The sequence below is a fragment of the Xenopus laevis genome, chromosome 7S (genome assembly GCF_017654675.1).
Source record: "Xenopus laevis strain J_2021 chromosome 7S, Xenopus_laevis_v10.1, whole genome shotgun sequence".
In the NCBI taxonomy this organism is placed as follows: domain Eukaryota; kingdom Metazoa; phylum Chordata; class Amphibia; order Anura; family Pipidae; genus Xenopus; species Xenopus laevis.
This window is the reverse complement of record NC_054384.1, coordinates 70,351,544-70,366,139: the sequence shown is the minus strand read 5'-3', so window position 1 is coordinate 70,366,139 and position 14,596 is coordinate 70,351,544. Positions and strand designations below refer to the sequence as shown.

At 40.7% G+C, this 14,596-nt stretch overlaps 1 protein-coding gene across 1 annotated transcript; it reads right to left on the bottom strand.

Moving 5' to 3' along the window:
* Positions 1-1,352: 1,352 nt before the first annotated feature.
* Positions 1,353-11,936, bottom strand: upk2.S (uroplakin 2 S homeolog). The gene is made up of 5 exons (XM_018242010.2): positions 11,778-11,936; positions 9,585-9,713; positions 7,065-7,197; positions 2,248-2,306; positions 1,353-2,031 (listed from the first exon to the last, which is right to left on the bottom strand). Exons 1-5 carry the CDS (start codon positions 11,830-11,832, stop codon positions 1,904-1,906), a joined length of 504 nt encoding a protein of 167 aa, XP_018097499.1. The 5' UTR covers positions 11,833-11,936; the 3' UTR covers positions 1,353-1,903.
* Between the last annotated feature and the right edge of the window lie 2,660 nt (positions 11,937-14,596).

Here is a 14,596-nt window from a genome sequence, read left to right as displayed (position 1 = left end):
ATACGTGCTCAGTGGCCCGTATACATTTGTGCCTTGGGCATGTACCTCTTCTGCCCACTCCTATTTCCTGCCCTGCCACAGACTGCTCTTTGCCCTCTAATAAATTCACAAATTAGCATAAGAGTTGTACCTGAGTATGAAGCAACTCATAGGTGACGAGGTACATGAAGCTTTACACCTCTCACTGACATTTGTAAAAGAGCCCTTGTGTCATAAAACCCAAATTTTTAGTGTAAAAAAAAACAAACTATTTTTTTTCGAGATTTATTATACCCCAAGGCTGCAAAAAGTCAGAATCCAAAAATACTCCATCTTCAACCTGTTGAGGTCCTGTAGAATGGCAATTTAAAGATATTATTATCTGTGCTGGGTTTTGTACGATAATCCGAACATTTCGGGCTTTTCACGGATTTCACGAAAGATTCTGACTCAAATCCGAAAATTTCTTTTTTTTGTGTGACAGATCCGGAAAAGTCAAGTTTTTTGTGCGACAATCTAGAAAAGTCACGGGTGACAATCCGGTTTTTTATTCATAAATAAGGGTAACACTTTGGTCAGACTTTTTTTTATTTAAAAATCCAAAAAATTGGGATTTTTATAAATAACCCACGAAGTGTGTTTTAAGACCAAGCACTTTAACTAGAGCTTTTTGGCAATTGTCATAGGGAGTAGTAGAGGGTGACCTAAGGTGTTTTGACACCTTGGGGCATATTCATCAAGGCACAGAAAACTTGAGTAGCAGGCAGGCACCATTCTGGAAACACCAAGAATCAGTCAGTCAGTAGAATCCCCTACTCAAGTTTTCTGTGTGTTGCTCCCCTTTGCTGAAGGTCTGGGGCATGAGCACCCGGACCCATTGTGGAAAGCGGTAAGCTTGTCCCTTTATTCATAATATCCATGCTTCCTAAGGTTTCTATTTCATATTTATCAAGGGTGAAATTTGAAAAATTTCGAATTCAAAAAGACCAACCGAAATTCAGTTGAATGGTTTTTTTTTGGGCGAATAGGTCCGTTTTCGATCGAATAGGTCAGTATTCGGTCGAATTCTAATTATACGAATCGAAGTAATAGCGCATTCGATCGAATTCGAATCAAAGTTTTCCCCCCAAAAAAAGTTGATTTTTCAAAGTCCTCCAATTGACTACGTATAGGTTCTAGGAGGTCCCCCATAGGCTAAAACAGCAATTCGGCAGGTTTTAGATGGCGAGTGGTCGAAGTCGAATTTTTAAAGAGACAACTTTTAAAGAGTACACAAAAAATACTTTGAAATTCGAATTTTTTGAATTCGAAAATTCACCTCGACCTTTGATAAATCTGCCCCCTTGTGTTTTGGCTACTAAATGCACAGTAAGTAAATGCCATAATGCTTTATTAGTTTTGCCTTAAAGTTTTAGCAAACTGATATATTTATTACTGTAGTGTCATAATTACCATTTTGTGTTGTGAGTATATAAGGACTGGCAATCAAGAGGCATTATTTGCTATTGCTATATGTTATGGGTAGAGTAATCTTGATAAGCATTTATTAAAAATAAACCACTGGTCAAATTAACCTTGTTAACAGTTTCTATACATTATTAAAAATCCTCACATTAATGGCAGTAAATTGATACTCTGTAGGCCAAAACACCATACCATCCTACTCGGCCACCCTCTCAGCACAGTGGCACATGGTGGAGAGCCCAATCCAATGAAAATCATGGTAAAAAACTATACACAAAATAGTCTGGGTTTTCTATTGCTCAAGATGAGCATGCATTAGAATACTATTCTATATGATGTTCAAAACTTCAAATACAGTAAGAGCAACATAAAATTATTTGTTTAAAAAGTTACATGTTCCATCAAAAAGGACAGACAATTAGTGAGCAGACTGTTCTCCAAGGCCATCCGATTTCTGTTCTCATTTCCTTCCAGTAACAATAACAGCGATTAGTCCAACCACGAGCACAAACATTGCAATGCTTAACAAGACAGTGATCACCACCATGCCTCCACTTCGAGCCATGATATCAGGGACAGTTTGAGACACTGTGAAAAGAGAGATTACATGCATTACAGCTATGTGTGATATAGGGTGAATGAAACATTTTCACATGAAACTATATAGAGGTTTACATGTGATTATTAAATTACATGCAATGAATACAACGTCAGATAATCTGTAGTTAAATTATATTGCTAATAATTGTCAATATTGGCAAAAATGTCCAATATTTACACAAATATTGACGTGTGTCTACTTACCTGTTCTTGTGGAAAATTGAGTGGATGGAATTGTGTTTTCACCATATGAATAGTATGCCCTGGAAGAGAATCACGTTTAATTTTTTTTTTTTTTTGAGGGACATCTTACATGGACTATTATCAGACATCAGACGTTCCGTGGTTGCCCATATGTATTTATAAGTTGCGGCTCCCCAGTGCTCGTAGAATGCGGCATGCTGCCCCTGAAATTTTGCCGTCCTAGGCCCATGTCTTTGTGTATAATTATAGTACATTTATATCTGTCTACAGGTAATAATCTGACTAAATTGGGGGTACATTTAACAGTTCAGGTTTTCATAAATATGCCCAATAGAGTTCTCTGTTAATCCATTTAAAGGGGTGGTTCATGTTAACTTTTAGTATGTATGACTCTTTCCAGCTTTCGAAGGGGGTCACTGACCTTATCTAAAAACAAATACTCTGTTAAGGTGGCCATAGATGTAAAGATCTTTAAAAGATCTTTTCATTATCTTGAAATGATCGTTTAAATGTACGATTTGTCTATCAACTAAAAAAGACAATTTCAGGCGATATTACCATGAAAACTGAGGGAGCTGCCTACTTGGCCCTTCAAACACAAATAGATTGCACTGGGACCGATAACATTTTTTAACCTGGCCGATCAATTTTCTGACAGATGTCCGACAAAAATTGTAACATGCACAATCGTTTGATTAAAGGTCCCCATAGACACGACGATTCTTCTTGCCGAACGACCGATTTTAGGGAAGCCCAACCAATCCTTCGAAATTATCGTGCGGTCGTACATCTTACGATTTTTCGGCCGACATCTGTCAGGAAATTGATCGGCCAGGTCAAAAAATCTTTGTCGGTCCCAGTGCAATCTATCTATGTTTGCAGGGCCAAGCAGGCAGCTCCCCTTTGTTTTCCTGGCAAATTGGTCTTTTTAGTTGATGGTCAATTCGTTCTGAGAAGATCGTGGTCTCACGATCAGGATCTAATCTTTTAAAGATGGCCGAAAAATCGTAAGATGTACGATCGTTCAAATCCCACTAACCGCACAATAATTTCGAAGGATTGGTCGGATTTCGCTAAAATTGGTCGTTTGGCAAGAAAAATCTTTGCGTCTATGGGGACTTTAAGGGGCAGATTTATCAAGGGTTGAAGTGAATTAGAGGGAATTTTCGAAGTAAAAAAATTCGAAGTAATTTTTTGGATACTTCGACCATCGAATAGGATACTACGACTTCGAATTCGAAGTAAAATAGTTTTAATATTCGACCATTCGATAATCGAAGTACTGTCTCTTTAAAAAAACTTTGATTTTAATACTTCGCCAAATTAAACCTGCCGAAGTGCTATGTTAGCCTATGGGGACCTTCTAGACCATTTTTCTAAGTTTTTTTGAAGTCGAAGAGAAATAGTTTGACCGATCCATGAAATCCTTCGAATCGTTCAATTCAAAGGATTTCATCGTTCGATTGAACGATTTAACTTCGACCGCAATTGGCCAGATTCGATGTAAAAAAACTTCGACTTCGATATTCAAAGTCGAAGTATTCCAATTCGATGGTCGAATTTCAAAGCTTTTTCTACTTCGAAATTCGACCTTTGATAAATCTGCCCCCATGTGTCAGATTTGGGGAGAATGGTCATTTCCTGTTCTACATACACCTGAAAAGACAAAATGTCCATTATGTTGAAATTTGGTGTGATAATATATTTATGGTCCTGGTTATTCTTGGAACTATCTGAATGACCGATAGACTGATATCACCTTGTTATTAACCCTTACAAAACTCTGAACCCTTTAACAATATGAGTGAATATATGTTTTACTTCTGTTGTTGTCCAGCTCAGTAAAGTCACATAGGGGCCCATTTACTTAGCTCGAGTGAAGGAATAGAATAAAAAATACTTCGAATTTCGAATGTTTTTTTTGGCTACTTCGACCATCGAATTGGCTAGTCGAAGTTCTGTCTCTTTAAAAAAAATTCGACCAACTACTTTGCCACCTAAAACCTACCGAGCATCAATGTTAGCCTATGGGGAAGTTCCCCATAGGCTTTCTAACAAATTTCTGATAGATGGAAAATCGTTCGATCAATGGATTAAAATCCTTCAAATCGTTCGATTCGAAGAATTTAATAGTTTTCCGATGATCGTTTGAACGAACAGTGGTAAATCCTTCGACATTCAAAGTCGAAGGATTTTACTTCGACGGTCAAATATCGAGGGTTTCCGTGACATTCGGCACATGCGCAGTAGAGCCATACCGGTAAATGTTCCTACTGCGCATGCGCCAGAAGACGCCGGTCAAAGCAGGAAGAAGACGCGCGTGGGAGAAGATGGCGACTGTGAACTCCGTGGACAGGACCTGCGCAGAGGGATGAGTAACAAGTTAGGGGCATTTGCCCAGGGGGACAGGTAGGAGGGAGGGGGGGCAAGACAGGGGAGGGGGGGAGGGGTTTTGCGCCCAGGGGGTTTCCTTCTCCTTTAAAGGAGAAGGAAAGCTACGGAGGCATTTTATTGCCAATAGATTAGCTGCAATAGTGCAAGCTAGAATGCTATATTGATTCTGAAAAATGTTTTACCATACCTGAGTAAAAAGCTCTAGAAGCTCTCTGTTTGTTTAGAATAGGAGCTGCAGTATTAATGTGGTGTGACATCACTTCCTGCCTGAATCTCTCCCTGCTCTGGGCTCAGATTACAGTAGAGAAGGGAGGGGTGGGGGGAGAGGAGCAAACTGAGCATGCTCTTGCCCAGGGCAATGAGGTTTAAGCTGAAGGCAGGAAGTCTGATACAGAAGCCCATGAGTACACAATAGAAGGAAAGAAATGCAGTGTTTCTTTTGACAGGGGACTCAGAGCAACATTACTTTGGGGGATTACTGGTATATTTAGATGGACCTTTCTGATAAGGCTTACTTAGTTTTAACCTTTCCTTCTCCTTTAATTGTGTACTGCTATAAAATATACACCATTTAAGATCTGGATTTGCAGTTTTTTATTTTGGGATGAGTGCATTCATTCTCTGTATATATCCATGTATACAAATAAGTGGTATTACAAATAAGGGTTCTCATATTACTTGACACTGCCATGGGAATTTCCATTTTTACATTGCACGCTACAACATATGCCTAATAACGGGCACTAGAGGTGCATTGCACAGGAGTGGGTTACGTACACTATTTCAGAATAGGTGCAGAGCTCCTGAGGGTTAAGAAATATAGTTATATCTTCAGTAAGCCTTCAGGTTGGGCCTTACAAGCCACTGCTTTGCCCGCTCCCCAAGGCCAGCCCAACAGTTATGGAACCTCTGAGAGAGGTAGGATAAGGTGGAAAATATTGGGGGGAAAATTGAAAAATAAAACCAAACAAAAGTTGCCTCAGCATATCAGTCTGCATCAAGTGTAGTACCTTTGGAACCACTTGGTCCTCTGGCTGGCAAGACCAAAGAGGAGTATCTGTTCTAATGATCCTATCTGAAGAACGGAGAAACCATTGGTCCTCTGGACTAGGCTGACAAGCAGAAGCTTGATGAAAGCTGGGCCGCTGTGCTCCCATGAGGGTGGCCCCTGACTTGCATTTTGAGTCGGGGGAGATGCACATGCACCCATGCTTAATCAAGCTTCACTTCCTTTGCCCTTGCCATTAGGTGGGCGGGAAGTCTTTTCTTTTTCTGGCTGCCAACCAGAGCCTTGCAAAAGGCAACCAATGGCCTTGCACCGCCCACTCCAGCACCCTTTTTGTGTCTGGTTTGAGCACCCTGGATGGGGTCACGGTCTTTTGCCTGGACTCGCAGGCCATGACACGCCCTGGGGGAAGCTTCGGCAGAACCCAGGGTAGACGGGACTCCCCCTAGCTTCGGCGAAGGGGAGTCCAAACGTCCCCAAACCCCTTCGGGGGGGCGGGGTGGTGGGCCCTCCCTAGCTTCGGCGAAGGGGGACCCACCCGTTCGAGCTGTTCGCTGGCGGTAGCTGGGAACAGCTTGGGCAACGGAACCCATGCCTTCAGGTAGGACTCGGAAGGATGATTCAATATCATCAGTCTGCATCATAATATAAGTTTATTTGAACATTTACTTCTCTTTTAAGAGGTGCGCTTGGCCCCACTGCTTTTATGGCCACCCTTGGAGTAATGTTAAAAGGGATACTGACATGGGAAAACATGTTTTTTTTTTCAAAACACATCAGTTAATAGTGCTACTCCAGCAGAACTCTGCACTGAAATCCATTTCTCAAAAGAGCAAACTGATTTTTTTATATTCAATTTTAAAATCTGACATGGGGCTTGACATATTGTCAGTTTCCCAACTGCCCCAGTCATGTGACTTGTGCCTGCACTTTAGGATGGAACTACTTTCTGGCAGGCTGTTATTTCTCCTACTTAATGTAACTGAATCAGTCTCAGTGGGACTATTACTATTGAGTGTTGTTTTTAGATCTACCAGGCAGCTGTTATCTTGTGTTAGGAAGCTGCTATCTGGTTATCTTCCCATTGTTCTTTTGTTAGGCTGCTGGGGGGAAAGAGAGGGGGTGCTATCACTCCAACTTGCAGTAAAGCGTGACTAAAGTTTATCAGAGCACAAGTCACATGACTGGGTGCAGCTGGGAAACTGACAATATGTCTAGCCCCATGTCAGATTTTAAAATTGAATATAAAAAATCTGTTTGCTCTTCTGAAAAATGGATTCCAGTGCAGAATTCTGCTGGAGCAATACTATTAACTGATGCGTTTTGAAAAAAAACATGTTTTCCGATGACAGTATCCTTTTAATGTTTCACTATTTCAGGTATACAAGAGCAGAAGCTGAGCAGGTAAGATACTTACGTGTAGATGGTACCTGGCTGTAGGTTTTGGAGCTGGTATCCCACATTGACAGTCTGCACATTACCAGACTGTAAATTATTAACTACAACAACATCACGTTTAAGGCGGCATTGTGGTACTTGGAAGGAAACATCTGCAGGAAACAAGACAGAGAATGGGTTATTCTGGAGGAGTTCTGGACAAAAGCAAAATGTATGATTCAAAAAGAGAAATCAGTATGTGACATTCATGCAGAGCTTGGGGATTTGGGGATACACTTGTAGCCTGTCATCCCACTGGCACTACAGCCACATTTTGCATAACTTCCATGGACTGCCATTCACTGAAGTAACTGAGTATCCACAAGAAGGCAGCAAGCAGGTGATAAATGTATAGGTTATGAATCATAGTTGTTCTTGAATAAAATGTATTGATGAACTATTATCAGTTTGTTTAATGAGGGGTTCCCCGTCTGGGCCATGCTACGGGCACAATCTATTTATTGAAATTTAAACATAAATGTTTCATCTGTAGCACTAATTAGTTACATAAAATGATACTGACACTAAAAAACTACTTTTTTAAATATGAATGTACATTAAGGGTCAGATTTATCAAGGGTCGAATTTCGAAGATAAAAATACTTTGAAATTCGACCATCGAATTAAAATACTTCGACTTTGAATATCGAATTCGAAGTTTTTTCAGCGAATTTGGGTATCCTGTGGTCGAAGTAAAATCGTTTGATCAAACGATAAAAATCCTTTCGAATCGAACGATTCGAAGGATTTCAGCGATCGATCGAACGATTTTACTTCAACTTCTAAAAACTTAGAAAAATGCTCTAGAAGGTCCCCATAGGCTAACATAGCACTTCGGCAGATTTAGTTTGGCAAAGTATTGAAATCAAAGTTTTTTTTATAGAGACAGTACTTCGGTTATCGAATGGTTGAATATTCAAACTATTTTACTTCGAATTGAAGTCGAAGTCGTAGTATCCTATTCGATGGTCGAAGTATCCAACAAATTACTTTGAATTTTGAATTTTTTTAATTCTCTAGAATTCACTTCGACCCTTGATAAATCTGCCCCTAACAGTTACCTATAGGTCATGTTAATCGTCTTTTTGCTGAGAGCTTTAGTTTTGTAAGTAATTGTTAGTTGAAGTTTCTAAACCTGACTGTTTTGCCAACCTGACTGTCCCATCTCAACCTGTCAGTTAGAGTTTATAATACTAACGGACTCCTGCTGCACAAATATGGCAGCACCCTCATAGAGGAACATGGGACATCAGACAGGTAATGTAAAAGCATTGTGCAAATACTTTACGGCAAAGTTATAAGTAACTTTCAAAGGCAATATTATGATAGATATAAAAAAGAGCTTAATTTCTGGTGTCAGTTTCTCTTTAAACAACTGGGCACTTGAAAATCGACTTGGTGAAAAAGTGATAACACATCTAATAACACTCTTAATATATGTTCCAATGTATTTTATATGCAGTCAAATTTATAGGAGAAGTAAATGTAAATTTACTGGGGGATTCCAAGTTGCTAGTCCCCCCACCCGGCCAGTAATTCTAATTGCTTACTGGTTACACTGGGCTAGTGCTCCTCAATTCTAAAAAAAATAACCAAGCTGGCACACTGGACTGGTATGCAGGGTGCCAAACAACTTGGCATACCCCAATGATTTTACCTTTTCTTCTTTTTTAGTTGAAACATCACAAATACAGGGTCACATTGACCTTCCATATAATCAGATAGCTTTCCAGGGGGCATAGACCCTAGTTTGTCCATTTTTATTTAAATCTATATAACACCAATATAATTTAACACTGTCTACATGTACATGTTTTGAAACTGGATATGTTCACATATAGCAGATCCTTCATTTAAAGGGTTTGTTTATCTTTAAACTAACTTTTCGTATGATGTAGAATGTGATATTCTGAGATAATTTGCAGTTGAGTTTCATTGGTTTTATTGGTGGTTTTTGAATTATTTAGCTTTTTATTCAGCAAATGTCAATAAGACCAGCGCCGGATTTCAATAAGGGGCGCCCCTAGGCCGCACGGTCCGACCAGGCGGCCGCGTGGTCCTAGCGCCCACCTCACCTCCCCTTCCCAGCGCGCCGTCGAAAAAACGCCGGCACGGCTGCTGTAATTGAATGGGGGCGCACGCGTCCCCATAATGCGGCTGGGCGGCATGCCGCCCCTATTTTTTTGCCGCCCTAGGCCCGGGCCTATGCGGCCTTGCCGCAAATCCGGGCCTGAATAAGACATTGGAACCTGATTTGGAGAGGGACTGAATAGAAGGATGCATAACAAAAAGTATCAATAACAATACATTTGTAGCCTTACATAGCATTTGTTTTTAGATGAGGTCAGTGACCCCTATTTTAAAGCCAGAGTGAGCCACTCTGACCCTGCTTGTATACTGTGATATAATACAACTATAATTGTCTTGTATAGGTAAAATCCAGTTTGATGGATATAAAATGGCTGTTTTTTCGAATATTATAAATAAGAAGTGATCATACTTTGTACAGTAACTGTGCTGTTTTTTACGATCAGAAAAACAGAAAGTCCTGAGTAATTGCATGCTGGAAATGCGATTATCGCAGATGTACTAAGTGGAGTAAGAACCCCATCCGCCAGGGAAGTATTCTCTGTAAAATAATGAGAGAAAGATTTAAGAATATGAGCTACTGATATATTCCTTAACCCACTTCAAGAAATCAATGCTTTCTTGTAACTTTTATTCTGCCTTTATTTCAATACACATACTATTATATGCTGACAGAATACATTACTGATGCCACAGTGTTAAAGGAGAACTAAACCCTAAAAATGAATAGGGCTAAAAATTTTATATTTTATATAATGACCTTATTGCACCAGCCTAAAGTTTCAGCTTCTCAATAACAACAATGATCCAGGACTTCAAACTTGTCACAGGGGGTCACCATCTTGGAAAGCGTCGGCGAAACTCACATGCTCAGTTGTTGAGAAGCTAAGCTTATGGGTCTTCGCAAATTATCCAGCAGAAAATGAGGTTGGCCTGTCTTATAAGCTGATGCTACAGGGCTGATTATTAAATCATGATGCTAGTTGCACTGGTTTGTGAGCTGCCATCTAGTAATTATCCATATTAATTAATAATCAGCCTTATATTGTGACATTTCTATTCTATGTGTACTGTATATTTTGAGTCAGTCCCTTAAGTGACAGTAACACAGGGCATGTGCAGTGAATCAGCAGAAAAGAAGATGGAGAGCTACTGGGGCATCTTTGGAGACACAGATCTTTACTGCTAAAGGGCCGTGGTTGCCTTGGGTTGGTACAGAAGCACAAAACATGATATACAACATTTCTAGCCTACTTCTTTAGTTTAACTTTCCTTGTCCTTTAAACTGCACCAATGCAGGTGCCCATGCTGACTTATAAAGCATTTCCTTTTATAACTGTAACTGGACTTGATTTATCAAAGCAAATGAACTCCTGCAGTGGAGTCAATTTTCATTAGGTTACAAAACTTGCTTAAAGTTAGAGGAGATATTAATCTTTAAATCAATTGTTAGTGTGATCTCTATAGGACATATTCTTTGCAAATTTGAAACTGGTTTTATTTATTATGTCTCTTTCCTGCCTGCAGCTGTCTGGTTGTTGGGTCAGTGACCACTTACCAAATAATGGACTAGAAATGATTAATTTTTATTGATATTATAGTTTTTCTATTGTTTTTGAAAACTTCTTTTTTTATTCTGTCAGTTGCTGGATTACAAGAGCAATTATAGGTACCATGTATCCTCTTCTTCTGAACATTCCTATGCCTACTGTTTTAGTACTGTTGGTACGTGGCACCTATATAGTTAAAATAAGCAATGCCATAGCTCATACTGAAATGAAATTTTCAAGCTTACTTTTAATCAATGGTATAACTACCAGGGGTGCAGACCCTGTGACTGTGGGGAGCCCTGGGAGGAGAGGACCATCAGTATTTATGGGGTCCCATAATAATAATTATTAGCTCACTAGTCTACTGGGTCCCCTGGGTGCTCGGGCCTGCCAACAAGTAAAACCTGACCCCTATGGGACAAAAGGGCCCCTAACATGCATAATAACGCCCCTGATCCGAACAGCTACACCCTATTAATGCAAAAATTAATTAAAAACCTGTTAATTACACTTTTTCATCTCAGAACCCCCTCAACCATGAGGGCCCCTGGCCTGTGTATCACCCGACTGCCACCCTGGAAATGGTCCCCAGTAAAAAGGGGGGCAAATAGCTGGATGTGTGGGTTGCACACACACTCATGGGGTAAATGATATGGGGACCTGGAAATGTTCATTTTGGTGGGAGTTCAGGACCATGATGTTATGTCCCTGGCTTCTAGTAAGCTTGGATCTTACAACAAGGAATATACTATTTATATATTACATATAAAAAAGTCAAGTGACATCACTAAGCACCATTTATCTCACAAGTTAATAATAGATTTTATATATTTTATAATTGGGTATTGATCTAAACATTTTTTTTTCTGAAAAGGTAAAAACTTTATAAATTCCCTAAGACTTCTTATAGTGTAAGGCAGTTTTAGGAGAAGCTACTGTTTGAAGCAACCAACATTGCATTTATCTATTTATACATGTTTATACTCAATTTACTCGAACCCCTTACTAGATTTTTAGTACATGCATGACAATAATATGAATCCATCCAAACTTACGAGCTATGGCACCAGAGATGAGAAGTAGCACGACACTGATCCCCAGGAGCTGCATGCTGCTATCTCGCTGCAACTACACTTGCTTGCAACCTGCTTGTACAATACCTAGAACATATACAGTCAACAGATACATGTCTCTCCTGTTAGTTTCATCTGCCTGAAGCAGGCCAATCAGAGAATTGCAGAGGGGGGGGGGAATGTGGTCCTTCTGGAAATTCACCTCCCTCCCCATTCTACACCCCCGCACTTCTTTCCTTTCCCCAGATACGTCTTATCACTCTGACATCTCTCGTCTCCATTTTGTGTAATCCAATACGCGCACATTTAAAATACTGCACACATTGTTTCCTCCAACATAGTAGTTACCATCAGAATTTACCCATAAATATCTAGGAGTTGAAAAGTTTTCTATAAGCAAACATTTCTATTGAAAAACACAGGACATAAGGCAGTCCAACAATTGTCTGAATTAACCATAACTAGAATAAAACAATGCAAATGAACATAGGAACCATCTTTATTTTGTATGTTAGTTTTCTAAATGCACTGATCATACATATCTGTGCCACCTGTGATAATAGTCCTCATATATGTTGTGTATAAGTTCAACAACTGATTTGAACTTTGTAGGTATGTAGGAGTGTTTATCTTAATTTGATGTTCTGTCCTTGAGTTTGATATGTTTTAACTTTACTTGCAAATGTAATTGCAACTGTAGGCCTTTCTATTTTCTGGTTCTGACTCTTTTACACTGAAACAATGCAGCAGAAGTCATTTCTCAATTAGCTGGCTTATGTTACCAGGGGCGATCCTGGACCCTCCGCCACCTGAGGCAGCAGCAGTTGCTGCTGCCCCCCCTCCCCCAGAAATTCGCTCTTAAAGTACCAGGAGCAGCATTTTTGTTGCCCCTGGTACCTAGTGGGACGCTGCCGCCTGAGGCGACAGCCTCAACTCGCCTCATTGGCGAAGCACCCCTGTATGTTACTTTGTTTCAGGGGCCAGAACCAGAAGTACATAAAATCTAAACAACCAAAGAAATATTGTTTTCAATAGCAATTTTGGTCCCACACAGCTAGCAGCTTGCAGTTGTCCAAGCATTTGTTGTGGGCCAAAAATGTAAATATTTGCAAAAAACACAACAAATTAAAAAAGAAGACTAAGTGCAAAGTGATTTATATTTCTGTTGTCTGCATCATACTAAAAAATGTATTATTCCTGTACCTGCTGTGAGATACACACTATTCTTCTTTACATATAATTCTTTATGTAGAGCAGCATCCACAGCCATGACTTATATACACTAGCTACACACTATGCATACAATGTGTTTATGTCTTCTGCTAAATATTTAGGAATAAGAATGGTGTGGTGGTTCTATCTAAATACTCTGGGAATGTCACTTCACCTGTTTGTCATGTCACATTCTTTCAGTATGTGACCAGAATTAGGCAGAATACCTGGCATTCTTATTAAAATAACAGGTAGGGGTAAAATAAGGGTTTTGTGTGAGCAGGGATGATGTAAAAGGCCTAATTTACAATGCAAGACGCAGCATGCAAATTGCAAAAGAAGGTCCACAATCTGCCATTTTTTTGCAGTTTGTACTCTGCATCCTAAATTGTCTCTGCACTCTGAAGAGGAGAGCAGAGACTTGTGGCACACATCTTGAATTATGAACTGCCTGCGTTAGACATTGCTCAATTCAAAAGGATGGGTGGGAGTGGGGCATTTAGGCCTTCCTATGGCTAATGTCACACAAAGCAGATCTCCAAGGCAGAGAATCCACTCCTACAACTAGGGTTGCCACCTGGCCGGTGTTTTTCCAGCCTGGCCGGTAAAAATGAGGGTTGATCCCAATGTTATTAATAGGGAAAAATATACATATATAGGAAGGCCGATATTTTTTTGCAGAAAAGGTGGCAACCCTACCTACAACAAGAAACAGCCACTTCCCTGCTTGTACCTGGATCCATTGCATCGGCCTGGGCGCATGCACACGTGGCAGGTTTAGGCTCAGAAACTCGTGTGCATTTCGGTGCCAAAAAAAGACTGATACAATGGTTCTGGGTGCAGGAAGGGAAGGGGCTGATTCTGGTTGCGGAGCAGATTCTCAGCCTGCATTCAGGGTCGGACTGGATCCTGGGGGGCCCACCGGGGCTGAAAAATGAAGGGCCCTCCTGGCAGTCCTGGGGGCCCCCTCCCGACCTCCAAATTCTCACCCGGCGGGCGCATGCACGAACTCTGCAGCGGCGTAGGAGCCAATGTTTCTGGGGCAACTGAGGGAGCAGGGCTGGGTCAGCGGGACCCATGAGGTCCAGGGTCCACCGGGTTTTTACCTAGGGTCCCACCAGCTCAGTCCGACCATGCCTGCATTTATCAGCAGTATAAGAACAGGGATTGGCTGCACTTTCTGACACTCTTGTTTCCTTTAGGGGCTCTACCACTTGCGCCTAGGGGTGTTATTAATGACCCCTATATATGTTTCATATGTGGTGAATCCAACAGCAACAAGTGGAAAGAAATTTACGGGGTGCTTTGACCGCCACAGAAGAGGCAACTTCCCACAAAATCACCTGTGTCTCATTTCAAAACCAAATCTTCATGAAATCACAAAGGGCACTTACAAGCGCGTGTTCCTGCGCTGCCCTGCGTTCCAGGGGCGTAACTACAGAGGAAGCAGACCCTGCGCTTGCAGGGGGGCCCAGGAGGTACAGGGGGCCCCATGAGGCTCTCATTGATGAGCAATTTGAAAATATATTGGTAAAACAGGATAAACACTGGATATGTTGGGGGCCCTAAAATTAATTTGCTGTGGGGCC

What these genes read in the sequence shown, in the direction of transcription:
- upk2.S (XM_018242010.2), bottom strand. Translation starts at nt 11,832, where the DNA reads ATGCAGCTCCTGGGGATCAGTGTCGTGCTACTTCTCATCTCTGGTGCC. An exon ending in CAGCACAGTTACTGTACAAA is followed by an intron (nt 7,198 to 9,584) that starts GTATGATCACTT and finishes TGTTTCCTGCAG; the next exon opens with ATGTTTCCTTCCAAGTACCA. An exon ending in TCAATTTTCCACAAGAACAG is followed by an intron (nt 2,032 to 2,247) that starts GTAAGTAGACAC and finishes CTCTTTTCACAG; the next exon opens with TGTCTCAAACTGTCCCTGAT.